Source organism: Pseudonaja textilis, chromosome 16 (genome assembly GCF_049901715.1).
Source record: "Pseudonaja textilis isolate UNSWEBS1 chromosome 16, rPseTex1.2, whole genome shotgun sequence".
In the NCBI taxonomy this organism is placed as follows: Eukaryota; Metazoa; Chordata; class Lepidosauria; order Squamata; family Elapidae; genus Pseudonaja; species Pseudonaja textilis.
This window is the reverse complement of record NC_142005.1, coordinates 9,793,947-9,811,199: the sequence shown is the minus strand read 5'-3', so window position 1 is coordinate 9,811,199 and position 17,253 is coordinate 9,793,947. Positions and strand designations below refer to the sequence as shown.

Below are 17,253 nucleotides of genomic sequence, written 5' to 3'. Positions count from 1 at the left end.
CACTTTGGATTGTTGCATGAAACCTTTATGAAGGTTCGTGGCTGGCTTTGCAGCCAGGCCAACCCTAGGAAGCCTAAAGGTTGACTTTGGGGCGGATAGTAGGTCCAAACCTCCCCATCTCTTAGTCTGAAAAGTTAGGAACTGAAGTGGATAATGTGTAAGGGAATTCTAAAAGAAATCTCCCAAGAAAGATTCTTGCTGAAAACATTGCACCCAATCACTTGTATTTATTTATCATAATACCAGCCAGAGCCCCAAAGTCACCTAGCTTTGTTAAATCTCCAATTCCCTTGTGTGGCTTTTGTATAAAATTCCAATTATTGGCATAACTCCCCAATTTATGTGTGTGCAAATCAGGACTGAAACAATTTTTAAGGTACAAAATGCCTCCTTCTGTCAACTGATAACATAAAAGATACACCAAATGGTATTTGGATGGGTAGTTTTTTTTTTAACCTGCCTTGAATTTCAACATCCAGAGTAAAACGTTAAGTGTTTAAAACCTGATTTTCACTTGAATTGTTCAAAGTTTAAAACCCAATTTTCATTTGAATTGTTCAGTCCACAATTTCCAAATGGTTAAATACCTGCCGCCACAATGGCGCCCAAAATTCCTGTGGTTAGGCAAGACAAGTGGTGAAGAGAGTTTGGCCCCGTTTTATAACGTCCCTTGCCCCGGTTGTTAAGGGGATCACTGCAACTGGGAAGCTGCAACTATCATCAATACGAATCTGTTGCCAAGCATCTGAATTTGGACCGGGTGGCCACGGGGATGCCACAACGGTGTTAGTGTGAAAAATGGTCACAAACCATTTTCTTTCAGTGCATTTGTAGCTTCCAACGGTCACTATGTGAACAGCTGAGGATGGCCTCCTAAAGACAATTTATTATCAATTGGGTCAGTCTTCCTCCTGATCCAAAACACGGCTGCCAAAGGATAAGTGGAAATGAGAAAGACTAGAAGACGTAGAGAATGTAAGTGTGTGTATTGAGAAGGACAGACAACATTACAAACGAGCACAAAACAATCCATAAATAAGATGTAAAAACAACAAGGACCACAGATATGTTCGTTTTTTCAGAGAGGTTAAGGATTTGCAAGCTGCCGTTTTAATCATGTACACAGAGTGATAATAATGGCAAGAAATCAGACAGAATTCTGCTGAACAATTCTGTATTGGAAAGGATGGATAATGAAGTCTTCAAATCACAGACACTAGCCACAATTCTCTCTTTTATTTGATTTTAAATCCATTTCCTTCCCCTTCCCCCCTTTCCCTGGAATATATCTCTGCTTTTCTATTATTACGCTGGGGGAAAAGGTTTTCTATTGTTTCTTATTTTGCAGAAAAGCTATTCAGACTTTAAAGTCGGAGCCCTTCAAAAAGATTGCACAGAAAAATGTGCAGGCTTCAGGGATTTTAATTCATGGTGGAAGATTTATAGGGAGACGGGCTAAATTTAATTGGACAGCGTTCAGGTGGACTGAAGCTCTCTGTCTGGTTTTTCTCTGGGATCCAAAGACACACAACTTTACCAAAAACGTGTGATGCGTTTGGTGTTTTGCACAGAGAGGAATTAAGTTTCATTAATGTGAACAAAGGCAGCTCAAATAATTTCTGCAAGGCAGATTTCTTATTATTTCTCTATTTTTTAAAAAATCCACAAAAATAATTCTGAAAACAAATAGGCCATTCTTCTGGAAGGATAGAAATAAAAAGAAAAAACCCTGAGCGTGAAAGGGGAGATTTAAGAATTTGTAAGGAACCTCAGAGATCATCTACTCCAGCCCCACAGCTCCAGCCTTATTCTGCTACTTAAGATGCAGCTGGAAGCAATTTCTTTCATTTATATTTTGGTCCAGGAGCTCAAATGTGGGGCAATTTAGGCTGAGAGAGGGGGAACGGGGCCAAGTCCAGCCAGCTGTGGTGCCTGGATTCGAATCCAGACCTTTGCTCTTCCAATACATTTACCCTTGAACTACTATATCAAACTCCCTGAGTGATGACTGACACCTTTCTGCTTAATTGGATAACAGAATTGGAAGGTTGTCCAGTCTCTTCTTAAAACCCTGCCTTTCTATACACGATTTACCTACACCTTTGGTAAAAATGGAAAGATATTGATGATAGAGAATGTCTGACTTCGCCACCAATGGAACTGAACCGAACTACGACTTCCTGTTTCCCGGTGCACAACGCTTCTGTATATGGTATAGAGCTGAATTTGGCAGTAGCTTTTTTTTTTTTAAGCAGGCGGGTTGTACAGCGGGCTCGATAATATGATTCAGCCAGAGCCTTCGAGAAAGTAGAAATTGTCACCCATCAGAGTTGAGAAGCCCCCAGAGTTAAATCCAGGGAAAGTCCACGGTGGAAAAAATGGACAAGCAGACGCACAACGCAGTTTAGCTGTTGTCGTGCACCCACGTTTGGTGCAGCATAGCTTGGCGAAAACACACTTCCTGGGTGCGATGCTTCGGTGCCCAACTGGAATAAAAACTAGCACAACTCAAAATGAACATTTGCTACTGTGGAAGGATTTTGAGCATGGTTCTCGTAGCCTGATGGATCCAACTCGCTGTGAGATACAATTAAATACGATTCCGTTTTTGCCCTTTCCTGCCACGGATGCATCTCCAAGTCTTTTAAGGTGATGTTTTCTTATATTGGAGAGATGTCAATGCAAAAATTAGATTTTGGGAGTCCAGGTGTGAGTTGAACCCTTACGCCGATTCCCTTGCCACAAATGTTAAAAAAAACACCGAGGATGTAAATGCAATTTTTCTACACTTTTCTCCCTTTGACTCTCACAAAGCTGAACCGAAAGGCGTCACTGGCTCGGATCTTTGCGGCAATTTAAAAAAAAAAATGCAGTTGCGTAGCACACATGCAGCGTTACAAGAAGGGTAAAGAAGACAGGATAAGACCTCATGCCCGGAATATATTTCTTGCAAAACCTGGAAATATTTTGCCCTTCAAAGCTGGAAGGAAACCGAGTTGGTGAGGGTCACCAGGAAGCCAAATGAGACCTTCTTTGCTTCGGAGCAAATCTCCTCCATCGTGTTATCTCCCCAGGAAAATAAAAACACAAAGCATTTATTTTCCTGGCACTTACGGGCTCTCCTACGGCCACCAAACCTTGGACTCTTCTGGGAAGGACAAACCTCGTGCCTATGGTTGGACAGCCTGGTGACCCGGGGGAGGAAAAACACACGTGCGCAAAGCCTCCAGAGACAGAGACCAGTGTCCCTCTGCTGGGAATTCGGGGTCCTTGGAACGGCCGAGAGCATCAGTAGAAGCGGCTCGATGTATCCAAAGCCAATTCTTTTTTTTTTTTCTTTTAAAAAGGACAGCGATGGAAAAAAAAAAACATTATTATTATTATTATTATTTTGGCAGTGTGATGGGATCCACTCCAAGCTACAGATCTGGTCTATAGCAAGAGGATGTTTATGGTGAGGAATACAGCACCCCAAAACATCAGAGCAAGCTCCGGAATGACTCCACTACTCAGAGCAACCTCGAACCCCGTAATTTCCTCCTTGTAGCCTTTTTCTCTAGCCATGCACTTGAAGAGGCCTTCGCCCATCGGCGTGTGTTGCCCGAAGCGAAGCGTGCAAGATTGGTCCTCCATGGCGCAGGGGTAAACCTTGTTGTCCTTGACCCAGCTGTAGCTGGCGTGGTGGGACCTCAGCGGGCAGGGTAGGTAGATGTAAGCCGTGTGATCCACGCTGACTTTCTTGATGCTGTCCTGGGCTAATTTTTCTACCGGGTCCGGCGTTTTAGGAGAGAAAAAAAGAGTAAGGCAGAGGAAAAACACTCAACGCAACGAAAAGGAGGAGGTTTTCAGGTCCCTGAGCAGGACGGTTAGGTTCAAAAGCTTGCCAGGATGGGCCGGAGGACAGTCCGTCACCCAGCTCAGCCCTTCTCCATTGTACTGCCCAAAATCTTAAGGGCAAGGATGTCAGAGTATATTCACGACCTGGAATAGAGCATGCTAACAAGGTCAGCCAATGAATAGGCACAGCAGCCAAGTCAGCCAATGAGGACTGTTTGGAAACCGAAACTAGAAGTAGCCTAGGTGTGGCTTTAATGTTAAGCTCTGCAGCTCTGCATCTATGGAAGATGGAAGCGCTGCTCTCCTCTGCTGTGTGTCTTGCTTGCTTGCTGAACTAAAGTGAAACTGAGGTCTCTTTCTGTTTGAGTTTGCTCCGTGTTGGAGAAATCTACGGCTGGTATTGTAAAATTTACTTTATCCGTTTCTAAAGAAGTTAAACGAAGCCTCGGCCATTGGTGTTTATTTTTCTGGTGCTGGATTTACACTGCGGTACTCTGAACAAAGGGCCGCATGTGTGTGACCCAGCTCAACCTCCTGGGTGAGGGGAAAGGGATGTAAAAACACAAATTTAATCAAGCCAACCCCCTCCCCTGGTTCTCCATTTCCTGCCCCTTTGAGATCAACCTCCTGTGATCATGACAAGGCCACAGGCACCCTTTCACCAGCACTCCAAGTTCCTGCAAGGGAGCACAGAGTTACCTTCTGCTGCTTTGCACACCTGAGTGGTGCTGGATGAATCCAGGCTCTGAATCAACCTGTTGAAGGACAAAGTGGGAACATCTCAAGAACTTTGCTTGCGGCAAGCCAACCGTCCCCCTAGTTCCGTGCTTTGTTTCTCCCTAGTCAACGATCCCATACTCCGTGTTAACTAAAACCCGTCTGGTCGCACACGCGTGTCCGAAGCTCGTGCCCACAGCGTTCTCCCTCCCCCAAGTCCTCACTTTTTGTTCCTCTTGGCTTTTGACCGACCTGTTGGTGTGGTTTCCCTGGGAAACGGCGGAACAACTCTTTCCAACTGCATCCCACCCACAGTAAGGGTCCCGGGCCAAGATGCACTTCCAGCAATTTCCGTTATATTGGCTGCAGTCGTGCAAGGGTAGACGCGTGACTTCAAACTTGGTGCTCACGTAGAGGTGGCCCTACCAGAGACAAAAATGGGTTCTAGTGCAGGGGGAAGAAAGGAACTTGGCGAAGGAGGAAGATGAACAATTGACAGGGAGCGGGAGTGTGGCTCCATTGGCTGTGGAAGAAACTGGGGGAGGGCAAAGTCCGGCTGGGTAGAGCAGGGGAGAGGTAGAACAAGGGAGAGGGAGTTCAGAGGAAGACCCGGGCTCACCCCCTCTTCATCCTAGGGCACACAGGGAGGAACGGAGAAAGGAGCAACGTGGGTTGCATGGCTTACGGGGGAGGAAAAGGCCCTGATTCCCTTCATTAGCCACACCTGGGAAGAGAATTGATAAGAAAGGCAGGCTGCATGTGGCAGGCTGTTGGTTGTCATGGCATATCTTTGTTACTAGTGTCTTCCCAACCGTGTGAGTTTCGCCGTGCCTTCAAGTCTGAAATTCTTGCTCCTGCCACGCCAAACTAATTACTTCAATTTGGCTTGTTTGGACTTTAAGTTACAGTTTGTGTTTACCCTGTTTTGGACTTGATTCTCTGCAACCGAAGGCTGTTCCTGGGAGAGTTTTTCTCCAGGACCACATTGGGGGCAAAGTTGGCGCTAACAAAGGGACTCCTACGGATTATCTGACTGCGTTGTTTTTGTGCCACGCCCCTTTGGATCCCCACACAGGCTTATTCTTCATCTTACCGTCGCAGCATCCAGGATCATCTTGGTGACAGGTGCTTCACCCTTGAAGGGGCTTAACTCGGCGATGATTACTGTCTGTTCTTTGGTTCGGAGGACTTTATGGATCTTCCCTTTGGCTGTCGCCACAAAAAAAAAACAGAACTCTGGTTAGGTGGAAGGAGTCTACCAATGGTTGTTGTCTTAGGAATAGACACAAGATGTCTTGCTAGAAAAGCCTTGGGTTCATCCATCCATGGGGTGAGGATGGCTTGCCCGTAAGGGTAGGGAAAGAGCAGGACTTAATGAATGTGTTGATGAATCCAGAACCTCAACGGATTCCTTCAAAGTTTAGCCCCATTCCTGTCCCTAGAGTTGAAGACTCTAGAACAAGTGCAGAGAAGAGCAACAAACACGATTAGGAAACCTGAGGCTGAACCATATGAAAAACGGTTGCAGGAATTGGATATGTCTAAATTTAACGAAAAGAAGGACCAGGGGAGACATGACAATAGTCTTCCAATATTTGAAGGGCTGCCCCAAAGAAGAGGGAGTCAAGCTATTCTCCAAAGCACCTGAAGGCAGGACAAGAAGCAATGGGTGGAAACTAACCAAGGAACCAGGAATTAAGGAGAAATTTCCTGACAGGGAGGATAATTAACCCATGGAACAACTTGCCTCCAGAAGTTGTGAATGCTCCCACACTGGACGTTTTTAAAAAAGATGTTGGATAACCCTTTGTCTGAAGTGGTGTAGGGTGTCCTGCCTAGGCAGGGGGTTGGTCTAGAAGACCTCCAAGGTCCCTCCCAACTCTCTGATTCTGTTTTGTTAAGGTTTGGTTGCCACCCACTTCCTTACACAGCAAACTCACCAGTTCCAAGGAAGAGGACATCATGGGAGACATTGTTGGCGTCTCGGACCTTGTCCGCCACCACCTGAGTGTACGTATCGTTCATCTGAAGGACATACAGAGGTTGCTCCTCATCTGGATAGACAACGGCTTCCAACTCTGGGTGGTCCTTAATGAAGGCCAGCATTTTGGCCAAGGAAGAGCTGGAATCTGGTGGAACACACTGTGGTGGGAGGGGGAAAGAGGATACTTTGAGTACATCCCAAATTTTTAACCCAGATTCCGTCCAATAATGCAGAAAAGTCGCCTCCTTCAGTTGTTTTTCCTGCCCAACTAATTCCAAAAACCATTTTAGAAATAACCTCTCAATCTTAACTCGCAAGTCCCAAATAATTTACGCTAGCTCGATACCCATGCTTCGTTATGAAACTATGTGGTGGGGCTTAGTTTGGGGGAGGAAAATAAAAGGGAAAAAATTCTGCCTCTGCCTACCAGCATCCATCGGTATTCATCTGGCTAGCATCCTGTCAGTGTGTGAGAGAGTTGAGGGCTGTTTGGAAATTGAAACAGTATTTGCTGCGTGAGCAAGAAGGAGGCTGCAAGGTGCCTGGGTGTGGCTCAGCTCAACTGTTCTCTACTTAAGCTGTTTGGGGCTGCTGTGAAACTGAAACTCATCTGCTTGTGTTTTGCATTTAGAACAGATTTCTTTTCAGGTGGGCGGAAGAGTACGACTCCTTAGCATCAGAGCGTGTTAATAATAATAATAATAATAATATAGGAATTATTAATCCTCTGGTGGTCATTTCGAAAAATCCTTTCTTAGCAAGCACGTAGAAGCCAAAAGGAACATACATGCCAAATGTCAAGTTTGTAGGCTTTACGGTTCTGGAGATTTTGTGAGGATACACGAGGGGCATTTCGCTTTTATAGAGAGAGATTATCGTTGAATATAGCAAATGGCGGAATCATTCAGGGCATCAAGAAATAAAATTAAGCGGCGACCAGACACCTAGAATCCAGAAAACAACAACCAGTCACCGAAAAGCAAAGCCTCCAATGAATCTTACCAGGCCAGGTCTGGGATGAGGGACGGAGCCAGGAGCATCCTTGAATTTGGAAGTTTCAAAAAGGGAGCTGATTCGTTTCATCGAGTAGGAACAAACTGCCGAGGAGCCCCTTGGAAGAAATAAAGCAGATATATATATATATATTTAAATGTCAGGTGGTGAGTTTTGCATCAGTGTATCCAGGTCCCAAGGGATTGGGTGCATACGGAACTCAGCCTGGGAATTTCAGAACCATGGACAGCGCCAAGCAGAATGTAGTAGTCCTTGACTTACAACAGTTCATTTAGTGACCGTTCACAACAGCACAGAAAAAAATGGACTTAGGACCATTTTTACGCTTACGACTGTTTCAGCATCCCCTGTTTTCATCTGATCAAAATTCAGACAATGAGCAACTGTCTCGCATTTACGATGGTTCCAGTGTGATCACTATCTGAGACCTTCTGACCAGCCAAGTCAACAGGGGAGCCAGATTCACTTAACAACCGTGTTACTACTTTAGCAATTGGAGGGAATCTCTGAACAAGGAAGGTCGTAAAATGGGGCGAAATTGCAACAGATTCTGTTGCAACAGGTTAGCAACAGAAATTTGGGGCTCAATTGTCATAAGTCAAGGGCAACATGTATCAGCCCGGGGATTTCAGGACCATAGACAGCACCCATGTAGGCCCCACAGCCTGGGGATTTCAGGACCACAGACAGCGCCCACATAGGGCCACAGCCTGGGAATTTCAGGACCATAGACAACGCCCATGTAGGGCCACAACTTGGGAATTTCAGGACCATAGACAGCACCCATATAGGGCCACAGCCTGGGAATTTCAGGACCATAGACAGCGCCCATGTAGGACCACGGCCTGGGAATTTCAGGACCATAGACAGCACCCATGTAGGCCCCACAGCTTGGGAATTTCAGGACCATAAACAGCGCCCACATAGGGCCACAGCCTGGGAATTTCAGGACCATAGACAGCGCCCATGTAGGGCCACAGCCTGGGAATTTCAGGACCATAAACAGCACCCATGTAGGCCCACAGCTTGGGAATTTCAGGACCATAGACAGCGCCCATGTAGGGCCACATCTTGGGAATTTCAGGACCATAAACAGCGCCCATGTAGGCCCACATCTTGGGAATTTCAGGACCATAGACAGCCCCCATGTAGCCAAGTTACTCCAACAGCGAACGGATTTAAAGGCTATGCTGAAAAGATCGTTTTCAAAAACGAAAAGATCCAGCCTAAACAGTTCAGAAGACCCGATTGATTTGATGCATCCTCAACAATGACGGGATTCCTGATCCAACTTCCCTTTGACCTGTAGGCCGTATCTCACCACTCACCAGGGGCTGGAGAAGACCCCGTACAATGTTGTCTCGGCCTGGCCCTCCTCTCTGAAAACGAAGGTGTCCTCCAAGCGGTGGAAAAGCAGGGGCTCGTGGGGGCGTCCACACACCAGCCTTGCTTTGAGGAAGGTGCTCCAGAAATCTCCCGAGGCTGGTTTTTCTCCCTGATCCACCTGGACACCCGCCCCGCCCAAGAGATAAAGACACACGCTGAATCTCAACTCTTAGGATTTTCATTCCTTTCCATCCCATGAAGAGAACATCCCTTCCCACAATCTGGAGAATGAATTCAAGCGTCTTTAAGCAGCTCAGTTTGGTTTTCTTTAGATGCTCTCATCTTCCCACATTTTCCCAAAGATGCTCCGGTCAATGGTGGAACATCTTGACCCTACAGGTGAGCTGGGACCTCTTCCTCCTCCTTTCCTGCCCTTCCAGAAAAGCGTCAAGACCTGGCACTCCAACTGGCATGGGGAGAGGGTGTCTTGAGGGGGCGTCCTCCACCTTTTTAAACACTTAAATCTGCGTGGTTCTTAACTTTTTGAACTCTGTTTTTAATATGGTTTTATTAATTAATTCAATGTAGATGCTGCCCATCTGACTATCAAATAGAATAGAATAACAGAGTTGGAAGGGACCTTGGAGGTCTTCTAGTCCAACCCCCTGCTTAGGCAGGAAACCCTACATCACTTCAGACAAAGGGCTATCCAACATCTTTTTTTTAAAATGTCCAGTTTTGGAGCATTTACAACCTCTGGAGGCAAGTTATCCCACAGGTTAATTGTCCTAACTGTCAGGAAATTTCTCCTTAGTTCTAAGTTGCTTCTCTCCTGGATTATCAAGCGATTCCATGCAGTCTCTATAAATTAAATAAATACGGATAAATAGAACACAGAGTTTCAAAGTCAAGCAGGACAAAAGATTTAAAAAGGTTTTCCAAAAGTTTTTCATTGGGAAACCGCCCAGAGTCCTTGTGGTGAGGTGGGGCAGTGCAGAAATTTGTATCGATCGAGCAATCAACCAATCGAAATTTTATTCTATATATTGCTTTACCAAGCCCTCACACTTTCCCCCCGTTGTGCCCTAGATAGAAAGAAAACATCTCCTTTCCCCAACCTTGCACACGCGTCCAAGCCAAACTTTGTTCAGCTCCCCATCCAGGCCGGCAGACCGGTTGACCTCATTGTAGAAGAAGAAAATTTCATCTTTCCTCCGATCTTTATGTGGGAAGAGAGCTGCTCCTTCAAACTCAGCATCTAGGACAGAAAATTCAGGGTGAAAAGGCAAAACAAAAACGCAGCCCTCAATGATCACGTCCAGAGATCCACTCCCGGCAGCCTGCAAGCTTTGCCGTGGAAACGTCTTGCTGTCTTTTTAAAGAGTTTTTGGCTTTATGTTCAATATAGGTGGTCCTCGACTTAACAGCCACAAAATGGACCCCAACATTTCTGCTGCTAAATGAAACCTTTTTTTGATGTTAAGTCAAAAGTTAGTTATTAAGTTAGTCACGCGGTTGTTTAAGTAAATCCGGCTTCCCCGTGGACTTGTCTTGCCAGAAGGAATCACTACGTCCATCATAAATGTGAGTCAGTTTGCCAGGTGTTCAAATTTTGTGACCACGGGGATGCTACAAAGGTCGTTAAGTGTGAAAAACTGGCCGTTAATGTGAAAAATGATAACAAGTCCCCCTTTTCAGTGCCCTCCTAACTTTGAACGGTCACTAAATGAACCACGGTAAGTTCTAGGTCTCCCTGTATTCCATTTTCAGGAAAGTGGGAAAAGGAACGAGGAAGTTTTCTTACTGCTGATCCAACTGTCCCTCGTCTTGACTCCTTTTTTCCGTCCGTAGCTTCTCTGGAAGGAACTTTTATTCCCGGATAAGGCCGAGTAGAGGCTGTCTTCTGAAATACAAAGAAAAGCCAGAGCTGAAATCTGCCTTTTTTTAAAATATAGAAACGTCGAATGCTTCACACGCGATGCTGATTTGATTTCTTTTTTCTAACATCCAAGCCCTGATCCTGCTATTAGGTGGGAAAAAAAAAATAACAAGCTTGAGATTTGGACAGACATTTTTTTTTTTAAAAAAGAGGAATTTTGGCTTCTTCCGGAGCCCCTTACCGATGGCGATGGTGACGGTCTTTTGCAACGGTGAGGATGAGACAACGTTTTCCCCCACCACGGTGAAAATTTGACCCTGGTTGCTTCTCTGCAGTGATGTGTTGACCTAAAAGAAAAAAAAGAACCAAAGATCAGACTCCCTCTAAAAGCAGTTCAAATTTTAGAACGATACTTTATCGATTCTTAGGTGTTGCTCAAAGTGCCTTCTGTCATGGTTGCCAAGTCCCTTACCAAAATCCAGCATTTGGGAGAACCTGCGTTCGTGCCACAGACCAGGGTTTTGTTCTCTATCCTTTCGATCATCTGGATGAAGTTGTCGCAGTCGCCCTACGAATGGCAGAATGGGGAAAATAAAATCCATCCAATCCAGCTCAACCTAACTCTACCAATCCCATCCCATCCAACCCAACCCAATAAAATCCAATCTAACCCTACCTATCACATCACATCCAACCCAACCCAACAAAACCCTATTCAACCCTACACAACCCATCCTATCCCATCCAACCCAACCCAATAAAACCCAATCCAACCCTACCCATGCCACCCAACCTATCCCAACCCAATCCAACTTATCCAACCCATCCCAACTCAACCCATCTTACCTCACTCCAACCAACCCAACTCAACTCAACTCCGACCAACCCAACCCAATCCAACTCTAGCTAAGTCTGCTAGAACAACTTTGGGGAACGTTCTGTGCCTGGAAATGGAAGTAACTGGATGAGATAAAAGTCCTGCCAAGCTATCAGCTTAAGTTGGCTTAAGGAGTTGGCTCTTTCCAACTAGCCAAGCAACTAAGACAGGCCATATGTTGGACTTGAGGAGATGGAAACTGTCTGTTCAAAGTCTTTCCAACATTTCCTTTCCCTTGGGGAAAACATCCTCCCCGTTCCAACCTGAACTGCCAGCTCACCTTCTCTGCTCTCTTACAATCCTTCTCAGCCTTCTCTTCGACGCGCACTGACACCTGGGCACCAGAGAGAGAGAGACACGCACCTTGAGCATTGTGAATTTGTTATCATGGTCATTAAGCAAATCACTTGATCATTCAGCCAATCCAGCGTTGCTTATCGGAAGCTGGGTGGGAAGGTGGCGAACTCGGACCATGTGACCACAAGACACCACAACCGTCGTAAAGGCGAACCAGTTGCCAACCCCCAAATTGTGAGCCCATGACCCCAAGCATCGGTCCTAAACCGCTTTTTGCAATAGCATTGCAACTTTGAACCGCTGTTCAAACAAATGGTCGTAATTTCAAGGACGTTCTGTAGGGGATTTGGATGGAGGGATGGGATGGCTTACCTCGGTGGGTGTGATTTCAGAACCCACAAAAGTCAGGATCCACACTGTTCCTTGCCCTCCCACGATCAGCTGAGGGGACCCAGCCTCATGGAACATGGCTGTCAGCCTTTCCTTCTGATTGAAACTTTGGGTCACGGCATCTGGGGGTGGGGGGAAATCAACAATCTTATTAAAAACAACCCCGGCTGCCCACAAACCACCATCGATGGAAAGACCCTCCTCTGAGACGCTTTGACCCACAAACCACCTTTTCCATTGCAGGGTCTGTAACTTTCAGCCCTCCAACTCTCTTTAACCTCTCCTGGAATAAATATTTGCTCCAGATGTGTACCATGGGCCTCCTGGACAGCAAAGCTACCTTTTGTGGATGATGGCAATGCTAACCTGGATGAAACCTTTCACTTCGTGAAGCCCCTTTCTCCATTTCCACCTGCGGTGTGCAATCCGGAATGAGACAACTCACCACGGGCCATGGGAGAAGAGTTATTCTAACACCCCAAGAACTATTGGAATGAAATCCCTATGTGAACATGTGAACAGCCAAAATTAAAATATATCTATATGGATTATTTTAAATGATTGAGTCGAATCGTTGACCTGTCTTGCAATGAGTTGTCGTAGACTCTTCACAATCGGTCCTAGATACCAGGAAACCGCATCCAGGGCCGGCACTCCCCACGCTTCACACAATAACTTGCATTTCGGAAGTTGTGGGAGCGCCATCCCTTGAGACTTTTGAAAACTGGTCTGCGTTTGTCGGAAACGGTGTAGGGCCTCCCGCTTGGCCGGGGGTTGGGCTAGATGACCTACAAGGTCCCTTCCAACTCTGATGATCTGTTCCCTTGTTAACTTTGCACACTTCTGCTAACTCCTGATTGGGGGTATGCAAATTTTTTTTAAAAAAAATGCCATCTTGGTTTATTTTCGCCGGCCTGGATGCCGACTGCATCTTCATCGTTGCGGGAAAGCATCCACGAAGCTGCCATCTTAATCCATGATGCAAATAGATGGGCTCAAGTCTTGGCAAATTGCAAAACAACAACAACAACCCCGCAATCAGCCACAACAAGGGACACACCTTGTTGTTGTCTGCTCCCCTTGTTGTTTTTTTTTACCTTCCTCTGTTCTCCACGCAGAGGCGCTCTGTGTTTGCAGGGCTGAGTCACAGGGAGGGAAAATCAACCCCCCTCCTACCCCAGCAATGAATGCAGAGCGCTGTCTGTTCCCCCCCCTGCACCTCCCCAGCTCTCTCCAACCCCCCCCCTTCCTTCTCTCAGTGCTCCCTATCTTGGCTTTTATCTGCATTGCAGAGGGGGCTCCAATGGTTTTGACCTGCAAAATCCACCTAAAACAGCTGGAGATCTCCGAGCCGCTTTGCAAAACGGCGACTTCTTCGTGCCGTTCGGCTGTCATTGCATTGGGAGGAGGGGAAGGGCGGGGGGGGGAAGAGGACAAAATTAATTTGAGGGTTTCTCAAGATAAGATGCCCCTTAAGAGCAGAGTTTTGCTCCTGGGTATTTTTGCTGCGGAGAACTTTGGAATGGTTGCCAAGGAGAAAAATTTCTTTCACATTCTCACTCCCAAACGGACGGCACTTTGCCGACTTCCAATGTTCCATGTTTATGTGCCGTGCACCGATTACAAGTGGATTGGGACCTTAAAGTCTTGGCCCCACTGTTAAAAATATATATTTCCCCTTCCCACCCAATCCTTTTTACAGGAGGAAATGGGCTCCATTCGGGGCTTGTAAGGGTTTTCACTGACTAAACAGAACCTCCAGTTGGAGGGGCTGTCTATCTGTCCACCTGGGAAGGGAGGCCTGGCCCTTTGGGAGCTTCTCAGAAGGACCTAATTGATCCCTGCGGGGAGGCTAGACTAGAGCTGGGTTGCCCTCAGATCTGATCCGATTGTCACGGAATTGAACATCAGAAGGAAATACTAAATATTTAATTTCTTTTCCCTTGTCTTGTTGTGGTTCATTGAATTGTTGGGAGTCAGACAGACCCAGAAACAGGAGGGTTGCTTGCTGCGTACAGCTTCTGTAAAATCACTCCAAACCGTTTGTTTGAACTGGCCTTGAAAATATTCATTAACCACCACCACCCCGCCAAAAAAACCAAATTGGGATGTAAAACCTCCATGGATAAGCGCAGTATATCTGAACAGATAGGGCCCAGAATTCCAGAGAAAGCAACTGGGCCTTTGAATACCTTTCTTCTCTCCTGTTTTTGGAGGACTTGTTCACACATTGAGGGACTGGGCCAACTTTAATTTGAATTTTACCAAATGTCTTGCCAATCGGCTTATCTAATGCTGAAGAAGCTTTAAAACAGCGCCGAAATGGCCCGATTTGGCAACTGTTTAGCAGCCATTCGGTGGCTGGAAAGGGTGTGGGGGGGAACACCCCTTCCCACCCCCAAAAAGTGCCTCCGGAACTCAATTTTGAGGGCTCGGGCACCTTGCCACTCTGTGCATCACAAAATAATATCCCGTCGGAGCCAAAATATTTATGCTCTGCAAAAAAAAAAAAAACTGACAAGAGCCAACTGGTTAATCCCTCCTGCAGGAAAACCTCCCTTAGAAAAAGGCAGCTAAGAGGCCGTAAAACTGAAAGCTGCATTTCTCTGCAGCAAAACCCAGAATTTGGTTCTGTTCCTTTCCCCCTCCTCCCGTCCCTGTTTTTTAATGTCTAATTATTTCTTTCTAATCCAGGAGAGAAGCAACCTAGAACTAGCGGAAAATTTTCCCAACACCATAAAGACAACAAGAAACCCGAAACCCCACCCAGACGAGCCTTTTTTCTTAAATGTTGGATAAGGAAAAAGGGGATCCGCTTATTTTCCAAAGTTCTAGAAAACAGGACAAGAAGGAATGGATGAAAATTAATCAAGGAGAGACCCAATCCGGAATAAAAGAGAAATTAACCAGTGGAACAGCTTGACACTAGAAGTTATGGGTGCTTCATCACTGGAGGTTTTTAAGAAGAGATTGGAGAGCCTGCCTGAGCTGGGGGGGGCTGGACTAGAAGACCTCCAAGGTCCCTTCCAACTATGTTATTCTGTTTTCCTTTTGCAGGTGCCAAATGACTTTATTTCCCCCTCAGATATCCGTTTCTTTGAAAGGTTCGCCTCCCTGCGGTCTAAATTTTCAAAGAAACGAAACAGGAATAGCCCTTACCTCGGACAACGGAGTTTTGTTTTGTTTTGTTTTTAGACTTACAGCAACTCTTTTCCTCTCTTCATAACTTCGTGAAAGCCTCGTTGGGGCTTCTTTGCAAATCACATCCTGCTTCTAGTCCTCAAACATTTCTCTAAATGCTACCAATGCTTTCCCAGACTCCTTTCTCTTCCAGCTCCCTCTCGGTCACAGAAATGGTGGGTTTCAAAAGTTCGTTTTGTTGAAAGAAAGGGGAGAATTTGTGCCCTGCAGCTCCAGGCACTGCACACAGGGATTCTTCCCCTGGTGTTTTTTTTTTTTTAGCTACAACAGCCCTGCGAGGTGGGTCAGGCCCCAAATTAATTCAAGGCACTTCTGGGTCTGAATGCAGAGGACCCACATTTCCCAAGGAAATCCATTAATCCGAGTTCCGAGAATACGGAGTAAGTGGCCATAAGTCTATTTTCTAAAACGTTCATGACTCAGCAGAAGGATTGATCTAAAACAGATGCACCCTTGCTAAGAATTTTAAATTGCTTTTTGCAGGAGGATTTGAGGCAGAGGTTGAAGTGGGTGGGGAACACCATTTCGCAACAGGGATGTTTGGTTGGTTATGGGTTTTTTTTTTCCCTGCCTCTCTTTTTCCTGCAAGATCCTGCCTTAATTCAATATATTTCTTAAATGAGGAAATAGGCCATTTTCAGTTCTTTGGAGAGAAGGCGGCTTAAGATGGAAGGATTTGCTCCATCGGTAGCTGGGCTTTTTCAAAAGCTTGGCATTTAGCAATTTAACCTACGTACCTCTCTGCAATCTGAAAGGGCTTGCAAAAACAATAATAACATAAAACATTTGCAGAACTCAAGTCCTCAACTATCTGGCCGACTCTGCAAACAAACCCTCCTAAGAAAACAGACGACTCGATAGGAATAGAAATATGAATAATAATTATAATAACAATCGGGAAAGAAAGCTCAGGTTTTTTTGAATAATATTAATAAAAGAAAAAAAAAGCTTGCCTTTGGAAATGAGAAGGAAAAAAAAGCTCATTTTGGCAATTAGAATCATAATAATAAGAAAAAAAAAACCATTTTTCCAATCAGCATTATAGAAATTATAGATAAAAGCTCTCCTTTTGTGGAATCTACATAATCATAATAGAAAAAGAGCACACCTTTTAAAATAATAATAATAATAATAATAATAATAATAATAATAATAATAATAATAATAATAATAATAATAATAATAATAATAATAATATCTGGGGTACTGGCAGCAACCTGTATCAACCATCAGTGCCAGTCAATGATACTTGTGATACATTTTTAAATGTTCCGTTGACTTGAGTTTCATATTTAATTAATAAAAGAGATGATGATAATGATAATAATAATAACAATACCACAATTTTAGAAATCACAATCATCACAATTATAGGAAAAAGCTTTTGGGCATCAAAATAATAACAATGATAATAATAAACTCTTTACCTTTAGGAATTGCGATCATAAAAACCTCAGGCAAAAGCCTTTGACATCAAATTCATAATCATAATAGGAAATAAAAGCCTCACCTTTGGGAATCAGCCTCAGCCGGGGAATATTTTGAGAGGCTCCAAGGTAAAAGAATGCAAAAAGGCAGAAAAGGGGGAATAAACACCCCATTTTTGGGGAGGCTGGCTGAAACTCTGCAAAAATAGAAGGGAATTTCAGAGTGGCCGGAATTCAATTCGATTCAATCCTTGCAGGAGGTTTCTTTCAAGTCAGGACCTTATTCTGCCCAGAGCCAACGCTG

The 17,253-nt window shown here is 45.1% G+C and overlaps 1 protein-coding gene across 1 annotated transcript; it reads right to left on the bottom strand.

Annotated features, from left to right (window-relative positions):
• Nucleotides 1-967: 967 nt before the first annotated feature.
• LOC113449199 (semaphorin-7A-like) lies at nucleotides 968-17,245 on the bottom strand. The gene is made up of 14 exons (XM_026720214.2): nucleotides 17,033-17,245; nucleotides 12,304-12,443; nucleotides 11,915-11,968; nucleotides 11,230-11,325; nucleotides 10,999-11,104; nucleotides 10,683-10,781; nucleotides 9,997-10,136; nucleotides 8,881-9,056; nucleotides 7,541-7,649; nucleotides 6,495-6,696; nucleotides 5,648-5,763; nucleotides 4,807-4,976; nucleotides 4,537-4,592; nucleotides 968-3,764 (listed from the first exon to the last, which is right to left on the bottom strand). Exons 1-14 carry the CDS (start codon nucleotides 17,121-17,123, stop codon nucleotides 3,433-3,435), a joined length of 1,887 nt encoding a protein of 628 aa, XP_026575999.1. The 5' UTR covers nucleotides 17,124-17,245; the 3' UTR covers nucleotides 968-3,432.
• Between the last annotated feature and the right edge of the window lie 8 nt (nucleotides 17,246-17,253).

Excerpts from the sequence above, each read along its gene's own strand:
- LOC113449199 (XM_026720214.2), bottom strand. The coding sequence starts at position 17,123 with ATGGGGTGTTTATTCCCCCTTTTCTGCCTTTTTGCATTCTTTTACCTT. Across the intron at positions 10,782-10,998 it reads GACCGTCACCATCGCCATCG|AAGACAGCCTCTACTCGGCC; the intron begins GTAAGGGGCTCC and ends TTTGTATTTCAG. Across the intron at positions 3,765-4,536 it reads GGTGTGCAAAGCAGCAGAAG|AAAAATTAGCCCAGGACAGC; the intron begins GTAACTCTGTGC and ends CGGACCCGGTAG.